Source organism: Trachemys scripta, chromosome 10, assembly GCF_013100865.1.
Source record: "Trachemys scripta elegans isolate TJP31775 chromosome 10, CAS_Tse_1.0, whole genome shotgun sequence".
Classification (NCBI taxonomy): Eukaryota; Metazoa; Chordata; order Testudines; family Emydidae; genus Trachemys; species Trachemys scripta.
The window spans coordinates 7,939,352-7,959,415 of NC_048307.1; the positions used below are offsets into that span (position 1 = coordinate 7,939,352).

Consider the following 20,064-nt stretch of genomic DNA (forward strand, 5'->3'; position numbering starts at 1 on the left):
TGCTTTTCTACCATTACTATTAGTTTAAGATGGGTGCGTGTCTCTCTCTCTGTCTCCGCCCCCACTATGCTTGGTATGCCTACAGCTGAAGAAATGGCTCACAATTCTATTTGCTTAAAAACTGTTTGCTTAGATGGATCTCCTACTGGAGATTAGTAGCCTACTTAATATTTTATTTGAAAGATTAAAAAGGCCCCACCACAAACTAGGTACAGATGTGAGAACAGAGTTTGCAGTAAGCTACCCTTCTCTAACTTTTGAAGTTTAATTTGCTCGTAAACTACCATGATGGATGTCCTGATGAATTAATCTGTTTCCAAAGTTCAAATAAAAGCCTGAATTCTATAAAAGTCTCCTCCTTCACCCCTTGGGGATAAAGTTGGACTACTGTCGTTTCTCATGATATAAATCAAATGAAGAGACAGCGTTCAACATTTACCAGACACGTATTCTTCACTGAATATAAACATTTCTCATTTTAGCAGTGAAACCATATCTTTACTTTTGTCTGGTTGTTGGAAATCTTTTCCAACAAAAATCACAATCACATGGTGAAAAGAATGCTATCCTGTAGAGTTGAGTTTATGTAAGTGCACAAAAATACTATGCACAAGTTTTGAGACATTAGGATTCCCTAGTTTTTGTTTTTTGGCACTTTCACATCACTTTTGTGCCCACATTCTATATACAACAAATAGAAACTAAAAATAATCTTGGTGATACCTCTGAATTAAATTTCTTCTCATATCTTTTTTTCATTCTAAACTGAACAAGGTGCATATTTACATCAGAGCTAGGTGGTATTTTGTTTGCTCTGTGCCCACTTTGCATACTGCAAAATAAGGTGAACTCTGAGGTGAACAGGGCTAACATCTATCAGAGATTAACATAAATGCACATGAAAATATATGTTTTTCTGTAACAATAATGTCAATTAACTGTCAGATTCACCCACATGAATATAATGATCCTGAAGGAAAAGTTCTCCCATAACTTTGATTTATCTGTAACCTGTAACTAGAAATCTATAAACCGCACCATTAACATGTGAGATTACACAAGATACCTGAATAGTTTCCAGAGGGTCATCAGATTTGGCAACCAAGGTGAAGTGCATTCAAATGACCAAAGAAATACAGGGATTCTGTTTAACAGCATATCTCGGAGTTCTCCGTTTACAAACTGTTAAGAAAAATGTTTCTAGAAGAAACAAAATCTTTTTGAACGTCTAAAAGCAGCTACTTGGGTTTTTCCTTCACCAACGGCTGCTCAACTGGGTTTACTGCTGTAGTTTACTTTCAGAAAGCCTTTCTACACATTGTACATGTGCCTTTTTGAGTAAATAAAAAAAAATTTAATTTTTTTTGTTTATTTTAAACAGGCTTTTTTACTTCAGACTGCAATACTCAAAGTTGGTGGGAGGACGTAAATATCCGTGGAAAGAGAACATTGCAGACAGTGAACAGGGCCCCCCCAACAAAATAAAAATTCATTTTCTGCCTTTAGACCTTTCCCTGAGGGCAAAGGAATGTTTATTTTATAAAACATTTATCGGTGTATTTGATGTTGTATCACAGGATATTTTAGGATTGGCTAATTAACATAGGGAATAATTATCAGTTTTCCAGATAGATGGTGGGTGTAGTTACACGATAAGATGCCTTGATAGTATTTATGCAAGAGGCATTTATTTGGGTAGCACTTAAGAGGATATTATGCACCCCATTTTGACTGATTCAAAATGTTATTTGATCTGACAAAGCAGAGAACTGAAATCCATTTTAAATGCATTTCTATGGCGGTCACATTTCAAGTATGTACTCACTAATGTGTCCAACTCACAATTAAAATTTAAACCAGAGTTAAAAGTTCTGTGCTGTGTCAGAGTGTTTTCACTCCCCTTTTCCATCTGCGCTAGTTTAAGAAGTCTTAGACCCAAAAGCAAGTACACCAAAAAAAAGCACATTCACAAAATACTTTAAAGTATTAATGTAGTCCACAACATCTTCAAGTCTTCTCTAGTTAGGCCCTTGTGCACGGCTGCTCATGCATAGTTTATGTAACACTGAAAGATAAAGCCATGTTTCTGGTAGCTTGTCTAGAGAACCAGAAATAATTTCCAGGCCACTGTTCTCATCTCCCTTTGCCACCTTTACACTGAAGCACTACTGCAATATTTATTCCACTCATGCCTCTCTTTCTCACGTCATACTGCTGGGTGTCACACAGCTGCAAAAACCACCTGCCACTGCGATGTGGCTATTGTTTGTGTCACCTCCCCCACTCCCCATCATTCTTTCTGAAAAGGATTTGCTCATTCTGCTCTAAAGGCTCCCCCCTCTGCCTTTTTGCAACACTGAAAATGGGAATCCCAGGTGGCTCTAGCTAGCTAATTATCCATGTGCTTTTAGAGTCTAATTCTTTCTACTGGTAATGTAGCAGAGTCTTCAGCCACAAAGTCATTTCATATGCTAATTAGAGACAGGCTAGCTAATACCTCAGTAGGAGTACTAATCTTTTGTGGGTACTAATGATATGAGAACAAGATGAGCTATGAAAATGGCCCCCAAAAGATGCTACATCTCCCTCCCACCCAGCCCACCCCCATAATAAAAACCTCTCTTGTATATCTGATTGTAATAGTATGATGGGCTAGCTGAGTGCAGTGTCTCCATAGAGCAACAGGAGACAGACTTAAAAATTGAGTTTTTCCTTGTATGTCTGGGGAAAAAAATTCCAATAGTGGCATTATCGAAATTTTATCATACACAAATTGTCCTTAAGGATTTTCTGGTGTAATTAGAATGTCAGAAATTTATCAAACCAAACCAGTAAATCTTGAATCCAAAACCAAGATGTTATTTAATTCTGCAAAGACTAAATAATGACTATCAGCATTTCAAGTTTGCAGACTCACCCTATGTATTCTAGGTCTACTGTACTGCCTGTCTAATCTAGATTAGATCCTTAGGGCGGGGACCATGTATCATTATTTGCATCAGCACCTGAGCTCACTGTTGGCACTTAAGCAATTTGTCCCAAAGTCACTTCACAGACAGGCAAATGCAACTGTGAGGATGATTCTTTGGTGAACATCCAGAAAGCAAGAACCAATAAAAGCTTGGGATTCTCTAGCCTGCACCACTACTAGAACTATTTTAATTGGTAGTGGAATCTGCACAATGGCACAAAAGTGATTCAGCAAAATATTTACCGTGTGTATATTCATTGTTAGGAAGCATTCTCTGGTGAGAGAGATACAGCTATCCAGTTTGAAGAAAAATCAGAGAGACTGTAGTGCCGGTGAGATCCAACAAATCTCGGCAATCAGTCTTTTCATGATGTATAAAAGAGGTTCTTTACACACTACTTGTCAAAATTTTCAAGTTGCTATGTACAAGGAAATATAATTTTATTTTGACTGAAATAAAAGGTAGAAGGGAGCATTTCCACTGGTGAATTATTAGTTCTCAGTAATAAAAAACTCATTTTATGGCAGTTCATTCTACATAGTTAATTTATGGTGCCAGTGCAAGACTAAGGATATTGCTGTTGTGCAGAAATTCAGAAAAACTAGTGCACAGAGCCAGCTAGCTACTAAAGAGGCCACAAAAGGTCATTTCTCAGCAATACAAGACAAGAATAGGAAAATAACTTGCAGTGCAAAGCAGACTTTGCGGGGAGTTAAAAATCCACATGACTCTGGAGTGATGTTGTTTTAAAGACCAATGGTGTAAAACCTAATGGGAAACCACAAATATGGTTATTTTAGACCTCTGAACCAACTCCAGTACATTACAATCCATGTTAGTGGAGTTCTCACTATGGGGGAAACCCTCTGGCAAGCCCTCTTTTCAAAATTCTCCCATGGATAACCCACAAATGTACATATTTTTCCAAGCTATTCCAAGTCTGTATTGTCTTGGATTCCAGGAATACCATGCCATCCTCATTAGTTACAGTACAAGTATACCTCAGTTAAAGCTATACAGAACCAGTATCAAAGGTGCAGTAAGATGAGGCCCTGAAATATAAACCCTTGTATCAGAGGCCCGGTATGAGGCCTAAGGCCTGAACTAAAGTAATGGTCAAGACTTTGCTAACATAAAGCAAAGTTAAACTGTGAGCCAGAGGCAGGTCCTGCTCACAGAAGCTGGCAAGGAAAGGGGGGATATTGCAAAAATACACATACCTAAAAGGTACCAGAATGCTTGGATACTTGCACAATCCACAGAGATAACAAGGAACAGGCTGACCCATCCTAAAGATGGGCAAAAGGGTAATATGATGGAGAGAGTCGTTTTGTTCGAACCAACATGTACAAGGTGAGAGGCGGCACCTTACTGCGTAGAGGGGCTGTACCTTGCTACGTAGAAGGGTTGCACCTCAATAGGTCAGGATTGATGTGTAACTTGTTTGTACCTGTGTATAAGAATACATCCCTGGGACGGTGTCTGTGTCTGGCCTAGGGGACAGTGGAGTGTCCCGCCACTGACTGAGCTGTGTCCATTGTCAGGGGGCACAGATTCGTAGTATGTCCTGTAGAGTCTGCTGGAAACTCTTACTGTGCTTCATTTGACAATAAAGCTGGCCGGGTGCCTTCGTACCGTATCGGAGTCTGTGGTCATTGGGGGTTTTCTCGGGGTCTGTCGTGCCAGTGATCTGCAGAGCCCGGGCAGCACACAGAGGGAACACGTGCACGCAGCCGACTGTTATCAACATTGAACAAAGCAGAGCACCACACCAGTGGCATCTGACAACAAGAGGCTCAATAACCATTTCAACATGTCATACCTGAGAATTTAAAAAAATCCAAAATGCAATTCCCATAATCCAGCTAGGCATACACCAGGAGGAAGGGAGAGGGGGAGAAAGCAAGTAACTGCCTTTTTTCTTTTAAAATCAGCTTTACAAAAAGGTAAAAGACATTTGGTTAGTCTAAACTGGATTCTCCATGTAAACAGAATCAATCAATAGGTTTGCGACGTTTACAGCTGATTATCAGCGAAAGTTTCATTATCAAGAGCCAATACAATCAGACATCTATGCATGTTCTCTGACTCATTTATCTACCTCAGAAGATGAAACAGATATCCATTATGGATCAATAAAGACCTGATGTCTGAAGAAATGAGCATCAGAAAAGAGAAATGGGAATGTCCAGGTAACTGCAGCATTTCAGTCTGCACACAGGTATATATTTAGCAATAGGCTGGGGATAGAGAGAAATAGCTTAAGGACAATGACAATTTTTTTTCAGTTAAACCCCCAATGTATTTTTGTGAAAGAAAGCAAGTCTTTTGCTTTTAACTGTAACCCAAAACTGCATTAAGTCTCTTGGGTGCTTTGATTTTTTTCTCTTTTTAAATCTTGGCATACAGACAGCTCCAGGGCTCAGTAGGAGAAATTATTAAAAGCATGCCTGCAGAAGTAAAGACATCAGTCATTGCCCTTATCCCCTGTGTTTCATGAGTACTTTCCCCCCCCCATGCTGTGTGTATAAGATTTCATGCAGACAGAACCATCCCTTTTAACAGACTGAAAAATTAAAAGTCTTAAGAATCAGCATCTCATTCCATCAAAATGGAAAGAGAAACAACATCCAAAAACGTTTCATTGTTCAGAAAGGTCAGATGCACCTTAACATTTTATCAAATCCACTTTCATTTGTCCTGTAGAATTCATTTAGCCAAGTAACTGGTAATATAGTTCTTATACAATGTATTACAGTTTCATAAAAAAATCACATCCCAAAATGAACAAGCAATAGAGAGAACAAACCAGCTCAGTGTCCAAGGTCCAGGTGTGTTTCAACCCTTTTTTCTGCTCTGCTGTTGCAAAAATAGATGTCCTTTCTTTGACATTACTCTTCTATCTCCAGATCTTGATTTCCTTTCTTGAAGTCACATTATTGCTTCTCAATCCAGAATTTCAGGTACTATATACATGTATTGCATTATTTATGCACTACTGTACTAGAAACATGTATATAAAACTATTTTATTCATCATTACTCCCAAAGAATTTTGGAGGGTGAAAAGGTATGAACATTAGATGATGCACTTTATTACAACATAATGCTTACAGTAGTTTTGAAAAATGAGGCAAAATTTAAGGACTTCACAAACTGCTTCCTGCTTCTAGTGACTATAGCACAGATTTTTAAAGGAATCTTAGTCATTGCGCCCTTGAGCGCTACAACACCTAATTGACTCAGACTCATTTCCAAAAGTGACTTAGGCACTTAAGAGTCTACGTTATATTGAAAGGCAATGGAACTTAAGCTCCTAAGTCACTTTTGAAAATGAGACTTAGGCGTTGCAATGCTGAACAGAGCAATGCCTAAATACCTGTAAAAATCTGGGCCTATGGTTATCATCCTAATCTCAGAAAGCTTCATAACTGAATGTTAGCATGCATTAAACTATAAAGAAAACACAGCCACAGGATTATTACTGACCAGATTAGTCATCATTAGAGCTGGTCAGGCAGTTTTGATGAAAAACAGAATCTACATTTTGTGAGAACTTCTGCATATTTTCTCCTCTCTTCCCCAGCTGTTTCCCAATCATCTCTCATTATGCCTGCATATCAGATAGCTCTTGGCTCCAAAGTGAGCCAACTAACTTTGTGTGCTACAATATTTGATTTGTACAGAATGGTCCATTCTCGCCTTGGAATCTGTGAAACTAGGAACTGAAATCTAAAAAATAAGTTGGAGAACAGACTATGTGATTTGGGTTCAAAATGGGGTCCTTCAGACTCATTTCTGGAGTTTTCAACATAGAATCATAGAAATGTAATGCCAGAAGGGACCTCGAGAGATCATCTAGGCCATCCCCTTGTGCTGAAGTAGGACCAAGTATACCTAGACCATTCCTGACAGGTGTTTGTCTAGCCAGTTCTTAAAAACTTCCAATGACGGGGATTCCACAACCTCCCTTGGTAACCTGTTCCTTAAAGTTAGGAAAAACTTTATAATATTAACATAAACCTCTCCTGCTGCAGACTAAGACAATGACTTCTTGTCTTACCTTCAGTGGACATGGAGAAAAATTGTTTACGGTCCTTTTTATAACACTATAGACGATTATATTAAAGATCTATTAGGTCTGCCTTCAATCTTCTTTTCTCAAGACTAAACATATCCATTTTTTTTAACCTTCCTTCATAGTCAGATTTTCTAAACTTTTTATCATTTTTGTTCCTCTCCTCTGGATCCTCTAAAGTAGAAGGAAAGAAGTCAAAGCTCCCAACTGGTAAAAAGACTGAAGCTCCCATTTGGTAAAAGACCAAAGCTCTCAAGTGAAAGGAAGATGTAATTTGGGGTATGTCTGAATAAGAGAATTTCCATTGGTGCAACTGCCTTGGTGGTAGCACTAATGGGAGCTCTTGTGTAGATTAGTTCTCGCAGCTCCCACGTCAATTAAAACTTCAACTGAACTGGTGGTACCGTCAGTGGGGATTTTTTCCCCATAGAATTTCCTAGTATACACAGGGTTTAAGAGTCTCCTAACTTTGAAGGTCTCCTATGGAAGTTACTATCTTCAGTATCTGAAATGACACAGCACACATCCTTCTATAGAGAAGAGAGGATGGAAGTCAGTAAACAACGTTCATTAAGATGACATGACACATTTAAAAAGAAAATCAATTGTAAGACACAACCTGAGAACATGCATTTAAACCTTGAAAGGCAAGAAAAACATCACGGGGCTTTGAAAGAGCAGTTGGCGGAGAAATCATCTGAGAAACTGTTTCCTTGACTTACCTATGGTGCAATTTGTGGTTATTTTTCTCCGCTTGGGGTTGTGTCGTAGCAATTCTAACTCTCGTTTGGTTGGCTCCCATGTTGAATACTTCTCTCCAATGCCTGAGCAGATGAAAAGAAAGTTTCAGGGTGCTGTTAGCTAGAACAGCTGAAAGGATACTTTCAAGAAAAGGTTGTGATGCACTGTCCATTAAGTTGGATACAGTATACAAAAAACTACAATAGCCAGCTTGCTTTTTATTACTGTTCAGAAAGGCAGCAATTGACCTTGACAATATGTTCCCATAAACACGGGCTAAAAGCACACAAAAGCAGTTACTTGTATAGAATTCCTATCTATCTGTTTCCAAGTAACAGTCTTTCCACCAATGGTTGAAAAAAACCTCCAATTAAAAAGAACCCCAGCATGAAGGCCAATCCAGTGTTATTTATTGTTTCAAGTGTCCATGATTTTCTTTGGGCTCAAAGGGGTCATATTGCCAGCACAACCGCATGTCTTGGGGCTAAGCACAGATTGGCTGAGATATAGGGCAATGTAGACAATTGTCCCCACATCTCTTCAATGAAATGACAAACATGGTAAATAAGCCAAAATAGATCCAACGTACCGGACAGCTACAGCCTTACTCTTAATAGATGCAAAGCAGGTTTTAGAGGATTTGGAAGATACTTAATAGTGTATTCCCTCATCACATATTAGGGGGTATGCTGCTATAACACTCACTATGCCTTTATAGTATCGGGTAAAAGCAAATAGAAACTCTAGTAGAATGAAGGTCGAATACTCTAACGTTCCCCAGAAATACAGTCAGATGTAGTGGGGTTTTTTAATTTAACTCCCCACTACCCAGAGAAAAACCTTATTTTCTCTAGAGCCATAGTTGAAATTTGTCATGTTAATTATTTTCTTAAAATAAAAGCCCCCAAGGCTATGTTTCAAAAAAGTTTATTTTGTTTGGGGGACTGGAGGGTAGGGGGGAGTCAGGAGAGCCAGTAATCAGCAGAACAGATTAGATGTGGGCACAGAGGTGTCTACAGTATCATCTGAAATATGAAAACTACAGCAACAATAAAAGACCCAAGCGCTGACCAGCTAAAGGCTACTGCAGCATTCTATGCAGCAAAGAGAAATTTCTATGCAAGGCCAGCTATAGTAAGTCACAAAAGCATTTTGGCATTAAAAAAAAAGGACAGGCAATCTATTCTAAAATTGAGGATTAAAGTCAATTAGAGTTCATCTTATTCTGTGCAGAATGCATATCGATGAAACAGTACTGTGCTAGAGAAAATAAATTATAAATCATACACATGAAAAGAAGGAGAGTAGAAAATGTAGCTGGAGGCTTACACATTCTGCATGGTACATGTTTCATTTTTAATAGCTCTTTGATCTTCATTTTCAGAAATAGCTCTGCCTGTCAGAAGTTACCCATCCAAAATGTCTGAGTCAGAGTTACTCTTGACCCTCAAGGTTCCTGCATATGACTGAGGTTTCATTCTTGGATTCATGAGGACAACAAACTTCAAATCTACATAGATTCATATCTCTCTTTACTATATTTGACTCAACAATTTTTAATGAAAGAGCACAAGAACTAACAAACACCCCTTCCCTTTCCCCAAGGTTCAGCATTAACGGAAAATACAAGGAAAATAAAAAGGGAAACTAATTACCATGTAACAGATTGAGGAGATTAAACAGCTGCAATGCTTTGAATACACTATACAGTATGCACAGGCAAATGCTGAATGAAGCAGCATTACAGAGACACACATATGGACAGTCCACATATGACAGAACATTGGCTTGCAACAAGCTTTTCAATAGACAGCTTCAGCAAATCTTTTCAGATTAACAATATTTCTGTATTAATTTATAACAAACGGTTTTGCAAGCAAACTGTCAGAATTTTATATTATTTCCAACGTTTTAGTACTACCAGCTATTGGACTGGCCAGTTGCAAGCCTGGTAACTCTAAAATTCAGTTATGCTACAATTTAAAAATGACCAAGCCAATTTAGTATAGTTTGTCAATAGGTACTGTACAGGACTTTGGTTAATTGTTTAATGGGCCTGTTCAAAAAATAAACACATCCAATACGTAAAATATTGGTTTATTGCATAAGAGTGAAAATATTAACACTAAAGCCCCAATCCTGCACACAAAAGTGGCTTAACTTTATGCATGTGAATAGTCCCACACAAGTCAATGGAACTATTTAGATGTATAAAGTTAAGCATGTTGCGTGAGTGTTTGTAGGTTTAGGATCCAAGTGCTTAATAGCGAATCTGAGTCCTCAAGTAATTTTAAAGTAGTCAAGGTAAATAAAAGAGATCTGACAGCTTTGCTGGATTCTGGGTGAAGCAATCAAGTCTTGTTTAAATAGTAATTAAAAAAAACACACACACACACACACACACACACACACACAAAGTTAAATGCCAGGACAAACATCAAGAGCAAAACAGGTGTGACATCTCTCTTACAGGAAACCTCTCATTAGAAAGGTCACAAGTTTTGTTCCGCATTAGAGTTTAAAGCAGAGATAGGGAGCTGAAGGAAGCAGATTCAAAGATTTCCTGTTCCCTTTACATTTATTCTTTTTATAAAATGTAAGGAGAAAATTGAGGTGTGCCCCCAAAACATGTGGAAAGATTGATCCCACTCTTTGGCAGTGGTTCACATTTTTTCCAGGAATGGCGGGGCAGGGGCATGAAAATACACAAGAGTGCACTAACATCTGCAACATGAACAATCTTAAATAGACTGAAAATCTCAAGGCATGTACAAATTACCACTTATGGTTAAGGGCAGTGTTTCCCAAACTTGGGATGCCGCTTGCGTAGGGAAAGCCCCTGGCGGGCCGGACTGATTTACCTGCCGTGGCTCCCACTGGCACAGGTAAAACAGCTATTTAGAATTGCATCTTGGCATATGAGATCTTGAGCTCTCCATTCAGGAATCGTTTTAAAGTTTATTTAGGTATTTTAATGAATGGCCATATATCTAGGTATTTAGAGTTTTCAGAAGCTTTATTGGGTTCTAGTTTTTTAAATTAAAAAAACCCACCTTATTTTGCAAGCACTCTTTAATACAGATTAATGACTTTGGTATTCTGAAGTAAATCCAGATTCTGAACATTAGTTAGGAGGTGAGACCCATAGAATACCCAAATACATTTTCTTCTCCTCACCATTAAATATGCAAACATTCAATACTTGAGAAATATGGGAGAATTACAGCATTAACACTGTTTTGTTGCTCATAGTTGCATCTAAGAATTGAGGATTTAATCTTGAACTATGGCTGGACTTGTGGGTCTGGCTACCCAGAACGTCCTGTCTTCGAACTTGTTCTGATATTATTCCAGTGTTTCCAACTCTAAAAATTTTAATCACATGTCTTGTGATATTTGGGGTTTTTCTTAAAGTCTCTTTTCCTGGAGTCATGTTATTACATTAGAATCTCAGCCTTCTTTTGAAAAGTTTCTAGCTCTCATGATTGTGGAGAAAAGATTGAAAATGTGAACTCTAAAGTCTCAAAAACCAGAAGGCAAACCTGAATGTACTATTCTTAAACTTCTGCAATTTTAAGCCCATCTCATAATTTGAAGTGTGCAGTGGAGGATGGAGACATTCCAACAGTTTCTGAGCAGTATTGTTAACTCTAGTATTCTATTTGGAGATTATTTAGAACTCTGCTGTCTTTTAAATGACATGAACCACTGTACAGTGCAGGTTCTTGTGGATGAGGAGAAGACAATTCTCTACTGTCCCTCCAGTATGCATGTGTTTTCAGCATTCCTCAACAAATGTCTGATAAGTGAATTGCATCACAAAGGAAAGTTACAAAATGAAATATTTTAAATGGAGAATCCTATGCCACAGCTTTAAAGAAAATATCTATACTGCATAGTCCTGTAATTTAAATTCAGGAACAGAAGTAGCTACATTTTATATCTTAACAGTTTATCCCTGTTTTGGACTCCTGCGTCTGAAAACGTGGTACATAAATCTTTCTGGACTGTTCTAAAAACGCTAACATCTGCTGGAAGGCAGACTGGTGTGTCTTGGTTCAGAAAGTACAGAGATACTGTTCCTGGGGACAGCAAAATTAAGAAAATGCTCTTTGAATTTACTCATTAAAATGAAGGAGAGGAAAAGTCCATAAAATTCCTATTACGTCCTGAGCAACTGTTTTGCTCTTGTAGTTGATTAACTCTTGGGCTCAAGATAGCAAATTTTAAACAGATTTGAGGAGTTATTAAAGATAGAGGAGCACAGACCAAATGCAAGGTTTAAAAATACTTTCCCAGATAATTGCAACAAAATACTTTGCAGGAAAGCATTTCATGCCATGATTTTCTTGTTCTAAGATCCTCTACTACCTTCCCTTCCTGACTGAACTGCTTCAAAATACTTTAGTAAGGGGCAAAAAGGAGAATTTGGTGGGTTTTTTTGGATAAATCAATATGCAGCTGTTGTTTCATGATACTCCAAGAATGTTCCAGTTAAGGTCTGCTTAATATACCTACAGCTGCTACTCTTAAAAGATGTCTTGAAGTGAGGGTGGGAATAGTTTATTTGCATTTCAGCCCCTGGCTAGGTCTATCACACGAAAGGGATGCCATAGATTCATTAAGAGCAGTGTATAATTGGGTATAAACAGTCTGCCTTCAAAAACAGACTTCCCCACTTTAAGAAAAAACATTTCTAGGAACCATTGAAAATGGAAGATGTTAAGCTTCCACAAGAGATCATTTAAACACTACTCAGATTGGTTAAGAGAATCTTTACATCCTCTCCCCCCCAAAAAAAGGAAAATATTTGCTTTGGAGTAGCTCAATCAAGGGAAGGATATGGGAAATTAAATACATTACTACTACTGGATCCCTGGAACATAACCAAAAGAAGAGGAAAACAATCTGCATTATGAAACTGGCATTCTTAACCATGATTCATGTCTAACATGGCAGGATAATCAGCAAAGGGACGCTTGTTAGTGAAGTGCGTCGCCAGCCCACGCCTCTTACCTGTCATTGTACACTGGTAGTGAGAAACCACTGTTGGGGTGAAGGCTAAAAAAGAAAAAATTAGGGAAAGCAAACTGAATAACAAAACAAATGTGTGTACATATATTTGTGTGTAAATATCTTTACACATATACTGTGTGTGTACAATCAGAAGATGGGTGTGTGTATGTAAGCTGGCACATTCTATAAAAAAATCACAGACAAAGGTGGCATTTCATGTGAGGGGAACAGATTTCTTGCCTGAGATACCTAAGATAGTCTACAAGGTAGATTGTTACATTTTCTACCTGATATAGATCTCACTCTGATGACAATTAGGTAAGTTGTCCATGATCATGATAGAGGATTTTATATTATATTGTAATTAAAAAAAATAAAATTTTGTTATAATTTAGTGTGGTGCACATATTAAACTAACAGTCTAGCTCCTGGATAGCAATATCTATAAATCTCTCTCCCACAATCTGCACTACTGTCCCTAAAGATCTCTCTCTTCCCCTTACTGGTTTTTGCCATTGACAAATGGGAGGGACAGGTATGATTAAAAACAAATAAAAGAAATTCAGGCAGGAAAACCAAACCTTGTAATTTCCAAGCCTTCCGTTGTTCCTCTTTGGCAATTTGTTCCATGTCTTTGTCGTATATGTAATCTTGACACATAAAGCAGTATATACCCCCATACAAAAGGTCTATGGCTGCAAAACAGAAAGGAAAAAAAAAAAAAAAAAAAGAAGAAGAAGAGAGAGAGAGAAAGAAAGTGAGAGTTCAAATCTAGAAGAAAGGCTTCCACATTTGGCATTCTATCTTCCATGTACTTCTTTCCTCTACAAAAATGGCTGTGCAATTAGAAACTGGAAAACCTGTTGGGGGATTTTTCAGTTATCTAACTGTTAAAGGCAGAGGAAGAAGACACCAATGGTAAAGTGTTAGCTGGCTCAAGTTTGCCTTGTATTCTGCAATACGTAATTACAATGCAAGATACAAGTAACCAAAAGCCTTAATTAAAGCAACTGATTACTAGGCATGCACAGTTAGTCTTATACCACAATCTGAAGAGTTGATATGCTGGAGAGAATTTACTTTTTCTATTTCTAAAACAGAAAACACAGATGTTTTTGTTTAAATTCAATAATTAACTTCAAAGTGTAGATTTAAAACCTGAATGAAAATTCAAACGGATCAGGCACTAAACATTCAAATATATTAAAAATTTCAAGTACTTTTCGTTCCGGCCAATGATCTTTTGCAAAGTTGTTCACTGCCGACATTAGCTTTTTCTTTCAATTTTAATTTGGACAAACTAATTATGACCAATGTTGCAAAAGTCCTTTTTCTTTCAGGTCAAATAGTGGCAGGCCACTAAATAACTGAAAGAGCTGTAATACAAGAAAGTGTCAGGTGACCAGGCAAAAGACATTTTATTAATACACTGGATGAGATAGAAATAAATTTAATAATATGAATCATAGCAAGCTGTTGATTCTCAGTCATTCAAAACAGATCAAACCATAGTGTACTTAGGGAATGACAAAATTCAAATGGGTGCTGCCAAATGATGAATTTACTAGCTATGAACAGCAACAAAGCATGACTTGCATCCTTAGGACAACTGAGAAGAACACCACTGTTTCCCCCAAGATGCTGTTTCCTCCATTTTGCTGATTTTGAATTTCCTTTATTCACAGCATAAGGTGACAAAATTTAAATTATTTTTCTACAATGGAAACCATTATCAAATTAAGAGGATTAATAGGAATAGTTTTGACTGATTCTACAGCAGATTTTAAAAACAAAATGCAACTGGGGTTGTGCTGCTCACTACCCACAGACAAAGTGGGGATCCCCTTCTGGGGACCCCCCACACCCAGTGCACTAGGGTTCATATAGTTAGTTCCCTGCCCAGCCCCAGCCAGTCCAATTTGGGAGAAAAACTGGAGGTGGAGTCAGCCCCTTGAAGCCAAGAGACTCCATTAGCTCACCTAGAACTTGAAGCAGCACCATTACCAGAACTTTTGGAACTTCCTGACCAACTCTCCATCCTCCTCTTTCCCCCTCCTCCCCCCTTTTTTGATTCTAGACATGTTTTCTTCCTTGCTGATTGCGAGACATTTTCTTCAAACCACCTCAACCCTTTCCTCAGTGTGTCTCTGCTGCAACTTTACTCTTTATGCTCGCCATATTCCCCTCTAACCTTCCCCCTCCCTCCCCTCTCCATATTAGTCTTCCTTTTTTTCCACTCCTATGCTTTATTAATTCATACTGTCCCCCTGCTCACACTATAACCCACTATATATACTTTTAAAAAGGGAAACTTATAAAAAAGGAATTAACATGGTGTTTACTAGCCATCACTCTGATTATATGCTACATCTTTTCCCCGCGCTTGTCTATCTTTTCTGTTAACATTGTAAACAATTTGGGACAGGGACTTTCTGTCACATTTTGTACTTGCCTAGTACAATGGAGTCCTGATCCTGATTTGGGGCATTTAGGCACTACCAGAAAACAAATTAATAATAACGCCTTTATGAGAATATCACTAAAGGGGCCGGGAGTCTAACCTGAGGTGATACCCTGGAACAAAATAGTAAGAAATGTTAGAAGGTCATAATTAAACTGCAGAAGTAGTGGTATGAATTGTACAATATCTGCTTACACTAGGGTTGTACTTTACCAGTGTTACCTATTCTTCATTTTCTTCAACAATAAACAATTTTGAACAATGTATGTTATTAGCCATCCTCTTTCAGTTAGATGATTTACTTCTAATCCTACAGTATTGGTTCTGAAGCCAAAATCAGGTAAAATTGTACAATTATTCAGGGCATAATAAGGCTACTGAACCCTTCAGATCTATTAAGCACCCTATAAACACTAACAACAGGAAAAGCTTTGTTATCCGGCATGTTGGGGGAATGGGGGGTGACAGTCAAAAATTCCAGTTAACTAGGAGTTATACTTACCAATGGAGGGAGGGAGTTTGGGTGCGGGAGGTGGCTCAGGGCTGGGGCACAGGAGGGGTGCGGGGCGTGGGCTCTGGGAGGGAGTTTGGATGCGGAAAGGGATCAGAGCAGGAGACTGGGTTGCGGGAGGGGGCTTGGGGTGCCGGATCCAGGTGACTCACCTCAGGCGGCTCCTTTCAAGTGGCAACATGTTCCTGCTGCTACTAGGTGGAGGCGCAGCCAGGCGGCTCTGCATGCTGCCTCCGCCCACGGGTGCAGCCCCCACAGCTCCCGTTGGCCATGGTTCCAGGCCAATGGGAGCTGTGAAGCCAGTGCTCGAGGAAGGCCGGGTTAGCGCATAGAGCTCCCATAGCCATTCCTCCGCATAGGAACAGCAGGGACATGTTGCCGCTTCCAGGGAGCCATGTGGAGCCAGGAGGAAACCTGCTGATCCCACACCAACTGGACTTTTAATGGCCCGGTCAGCAGTGCTGACTGGAGCCGCCAAAGTCCCTTTTCGACTGGGTGTTCTGGTGGAAAACTGGACACCTGGCAACCCTATTGAAGATTTGTATTGGGAGATATCAGAAATGCCGGTTTCTAGAGCATAGCTTTTACTATATATTCAAACTATCTTTAGGGCCAATAGTCATGTAGTACATAGAGAGTTTGTTTGCAGTTATATATTTGTCAACGATCTGATTCTACACAGCTGGGTGCCAAAGTACCAAAGCCAGTAGGGAATCCTGCAGGAGACATCCGTACTGAGGAGACACCACTCATTCAGAGCAGAGTGAGAAAGAAATCTATGGAATAAAAAACTATGGACAACAGAACCACCAGGCTGGAAGAATTCCATAATCATTCCAATGCTTGATTAAGAGCTCTTAAAGACAAGTCCTCCTTCAGCACCCCTATGTGCACAGTACAAAGTCTGTTGTACATACTCCAATACTTTACATCATTAACAAGATTATGATAGATTTGGGGTAAATTATCTCAAGTACCAAGGAAACAGCTCAAACATACATGCTTCATTACAACAGAATGGAAGGACAGGACGTTATAATATTACTATTAAAAATAATGGACTTTATCTTCCATAAAAAGTTTTAATTGGCAAATAATTTAAGGTTCAAAATGAGCTAGTGGTTTTCAACTTACTTGCTATGCCTCTTTTTACACATTAATTTATCTGCCTACCCTAACCCTATGGAAATAAAATAAGCTATTTCCATTGGAACGAATACTTATAGCCTACACTGTTAAACCATGTGAGTTCTCTTGCTACACATTTCTTCAGCTGCCAGTGTACACATCAAAGGCATTGTGATATAAATTTCTCCATTACAGTTCCCAATGAGGTCAGACTATTTTTATATACATAATCAAAAACTAGAGATTAATGCTATTTTAACTGTAATGATTTCACATTCTTTGCAGTTAAGTCTATTCCCTTCAAGCACACAACTCATTAATTAGCATTAGCTGAATTTATGTATGCACATCAACAGCGCAGTATTTTAGGGTTACTTTTTAATACTTCTTTTAAGCATTTGTAAAAAATGTGTATTACAGTTTTTTTTCCCAAATGAACAAAAAAAATTGTTTTTTGTTGCATCAAATCATCGTCAGGGGCCAGAGTGGAAAAAATAGGTGGTTTTACTCTCCAAAGCTTTGCCCACCACCACAGCTCCACCCACAACTAAAGCACCTAGACAGAATGTCTTATTTCAGTCTGGAACCTAGCTGGGTGCATCAGTGCCTCAGGTTCCTTGCTAGTGTGCACTCTACTCTTCCTGGACTGCTTCTCCTCCTGGCTTATCTGCTATTACTCCAGTGGCTTCAGGGAATGCTCTGGTGCTTCCAAGCTACTTACAGACAGGCACCAAGCTCTCCTTTCCTAAACACATTCCATTCCTCCAGTACCAACACCACCTCCTACTACTACTATTGCTACTGCAACCAACCCTCCGCCAGCAGGGCCGGTGCTACCATTAAGGCAAACTAGGCGGTTGTCTAGGGTGCCAAGATTTGGGGGCGCCAAAAAGCAGTGCCCCCAATTTTTTTTTTTTTTACAGCGTTCCTGGGCTGGGCTGCCGGCGGCGCGCTGACACATGTGGCTCAGACTCCCTCTCCCAGCGCAGTGGCCGCTCCACTTCTCCCGCCTCCCAGACTTGCAGCGCAAATCAGCTGTTTGGCGCCACAAGCCTGGGAGGGGAGAAGAATTAGAGCGGGGGCGGCGTGCTCGGGGAGGAGGCAGAGCAGAGGTGAGCTGGGGTGGGGAGCTGCTGCACGGCTCCCTGGGCCAGGAGGGTGGGGAGCTGCTGCGGGGGGAGGTGCCTCAGAGCGGGGGGGAGGGGAGCTGCCGCACGGCTCCCGGGGGGGGGGGGGGGGCCCCGGGGGGGGGGGGACGGCCGCGGGGCGGGGGGGGGGGGGGAAGGAAGTTTCGCGCCCTAGGCGAAACTTCCATGCACCGGCCCTATCCACCAGAGCAGAAAATAATGCCTGTAGCAGATCCTAATACTGCGGCTTCCGCACAACCACCACCCATACTTGTATGTGGCTCTGGTGATGCTCCCTCTACTGGCAGATGCTAGTAATAGCATGAAAGCAGTTGACCTATGCAGTCTCAGACAGCTGCAGTGTTGAAGTTTTGCACTAGTGACCAGCTGGTACTGACAAGGGTGGAGAGATGTCAGAAAGGTGTTGAGCTAATGTATGGGCACATACCAACTGTTTCTGGGCCCTGATCATTACAACAGCAGGATTTGAAGCATCAAAAACACTTTAAAACTGTAATTTTCACTCCATGCATCTGAAGAAGTGGGTTTTTTAGCCACGAAAGCTTATGCCCAAATAAATTTGTTAGTCTTTAAGGTGCCACCGGACTCCTCATTGTTTTTGTGGATACAGACTAACATGGCTACCCCTCTGATACTTTAAAACTTGTTTCTTCTTAGATATCAGACAATTTGTTCTTTGGTTGCCACTTAATTTTCAAATAAAATCAATACATATTTTGTTTTCAAAAATAAAGCAAACGTTATCAATTAGTGCTTTTTGTGTTTATGTTGTATAAAGTTTTTGTTCACCTTCTACTCCACCATATGTGCAGAAGTCATTTGCACTGGCCACAGCCCTTCCAACAGAAGGGGCAGAAAGTATGTGGAGCTGATTGCATGGACACAAAAAAGAGTAATATATTGTAAATCCTATAGAGGAATAGCTTTCCCCTCCTCCAGATGGTTATTTTATTAGATTTCGTGAATGTAATACCCGGACTATTCTCCCATGCGTCCCATAAATTGTTATTTTTGTAGAATACAACTAAAAAAACCCAGTAAGTATGCAAAACAAAGCCTTTGATAGTGCTATTAGATGAGTCGCAAAAGGAATAGCTGCACACTTAAATTCAGGTTTACTCGGAATAGTGCAGGCAAGGTGCAGAATTTTAATATACAGAAAAGGAGGAACTTTCCAACATATAGTATTTTTTATATCTTCCATACTAACATTTTCCCCCTTAGAACAAAAAGCCCAACTTGATAATACTACATTTGACAAGATCCTCAACTTGATCTCCTAGCACACCTTTATGTACACAACTCATAACAGTTTAGAGAAGTGGTGCCCAAACTTTTCCTGTTGCACCCCCCCCCAACAGTAATTGAATCTTTCGTCCCCCTCCCCCTCCCCCTCCCAGCATTAATGTACAGCCAAGGCTTCCTCAGCAGAGGAATCTGTGCTGATGGTGGAGCTGGGGGCAGAACTGAAGATGGGGGAAGGAGCTGGGGTTAGAAGTGGAGCAGGCCTCGGGGTGGAGAGGGAGCGAGGGCAGAGCTGGGCTGGTGGCAGAGACGGATTTGGTGGGGCTCTCTCTCTCCACCCCCTGGGGAGACTGGCCCAGGCCCCACCACACACACGGAACATTCCTGTGTGTCTCACACACCTCCCTCCCCAAGTTCTGGAGAGTTCTGAAGGAAAGCAGCTCAGACGTCAGTAGGGTTGCCATTTTTGCTTGGACGTATTCCTGGAGGTTTCATCACATGACATAACCTTTAATTAAATATTAATCTTTCATTCCTGGAGACTCCAGGACAATCCTGGAGGCTTGGCAACCCTAAGTATTAAATTTAGGGAGGCCAATCCTGGCTCCCCCATTTTCCTCTTTGGGCCAACAAAAGTGTTGCATTCAGGCATGAGTTTTTTGCTTTGCCAAATGAATCTGCTGATGTCCCCATCACAATGTTTAAAGGGAGAAACAGGTAGACTGTGGGAGTTAGGTTGCAATGTGTAAAAAAGCAAAGGTGACC

The 20,064-nt window shown here is 39.9% G+C and overlaps 1 protein-coding gene across 2 annotated transcripts in view; it reads right to left on the bottom strand.

Annotated features, from left to right (window-relative positions):
- The window catches only part of USP22 (ubiquitin specific peptidase 22), a 193,723-nt gene that overhangs the window by 67,681 nt on the left and 105,978 nt on the right, over positions 1-20,064 (bottom strand). Inside the window, exons 4-6 of one of the 2 annotated variants that reach the window (XM_034784872.1) lie at positions 13,388-13,501; positions 12,807-12,851; positions 7,772-7,873 (exon numbers count right to left, since the gene is read on the bottom strand). In XM_034784872.1, the coding sequence (XP_034640763.1) occupies positions 7,772-7,873; positions 12,807-12,851; positions 13,388-13,501 (261 nt within the window). The remainder of the gene's footprint in view (positions 1-7,771; positions 7,874-12,806; positions 12,852-13,387; positions 13,502-20,064) is intronic. The other variant, XM_034784873.1, reaches the window with a different exon arrangement.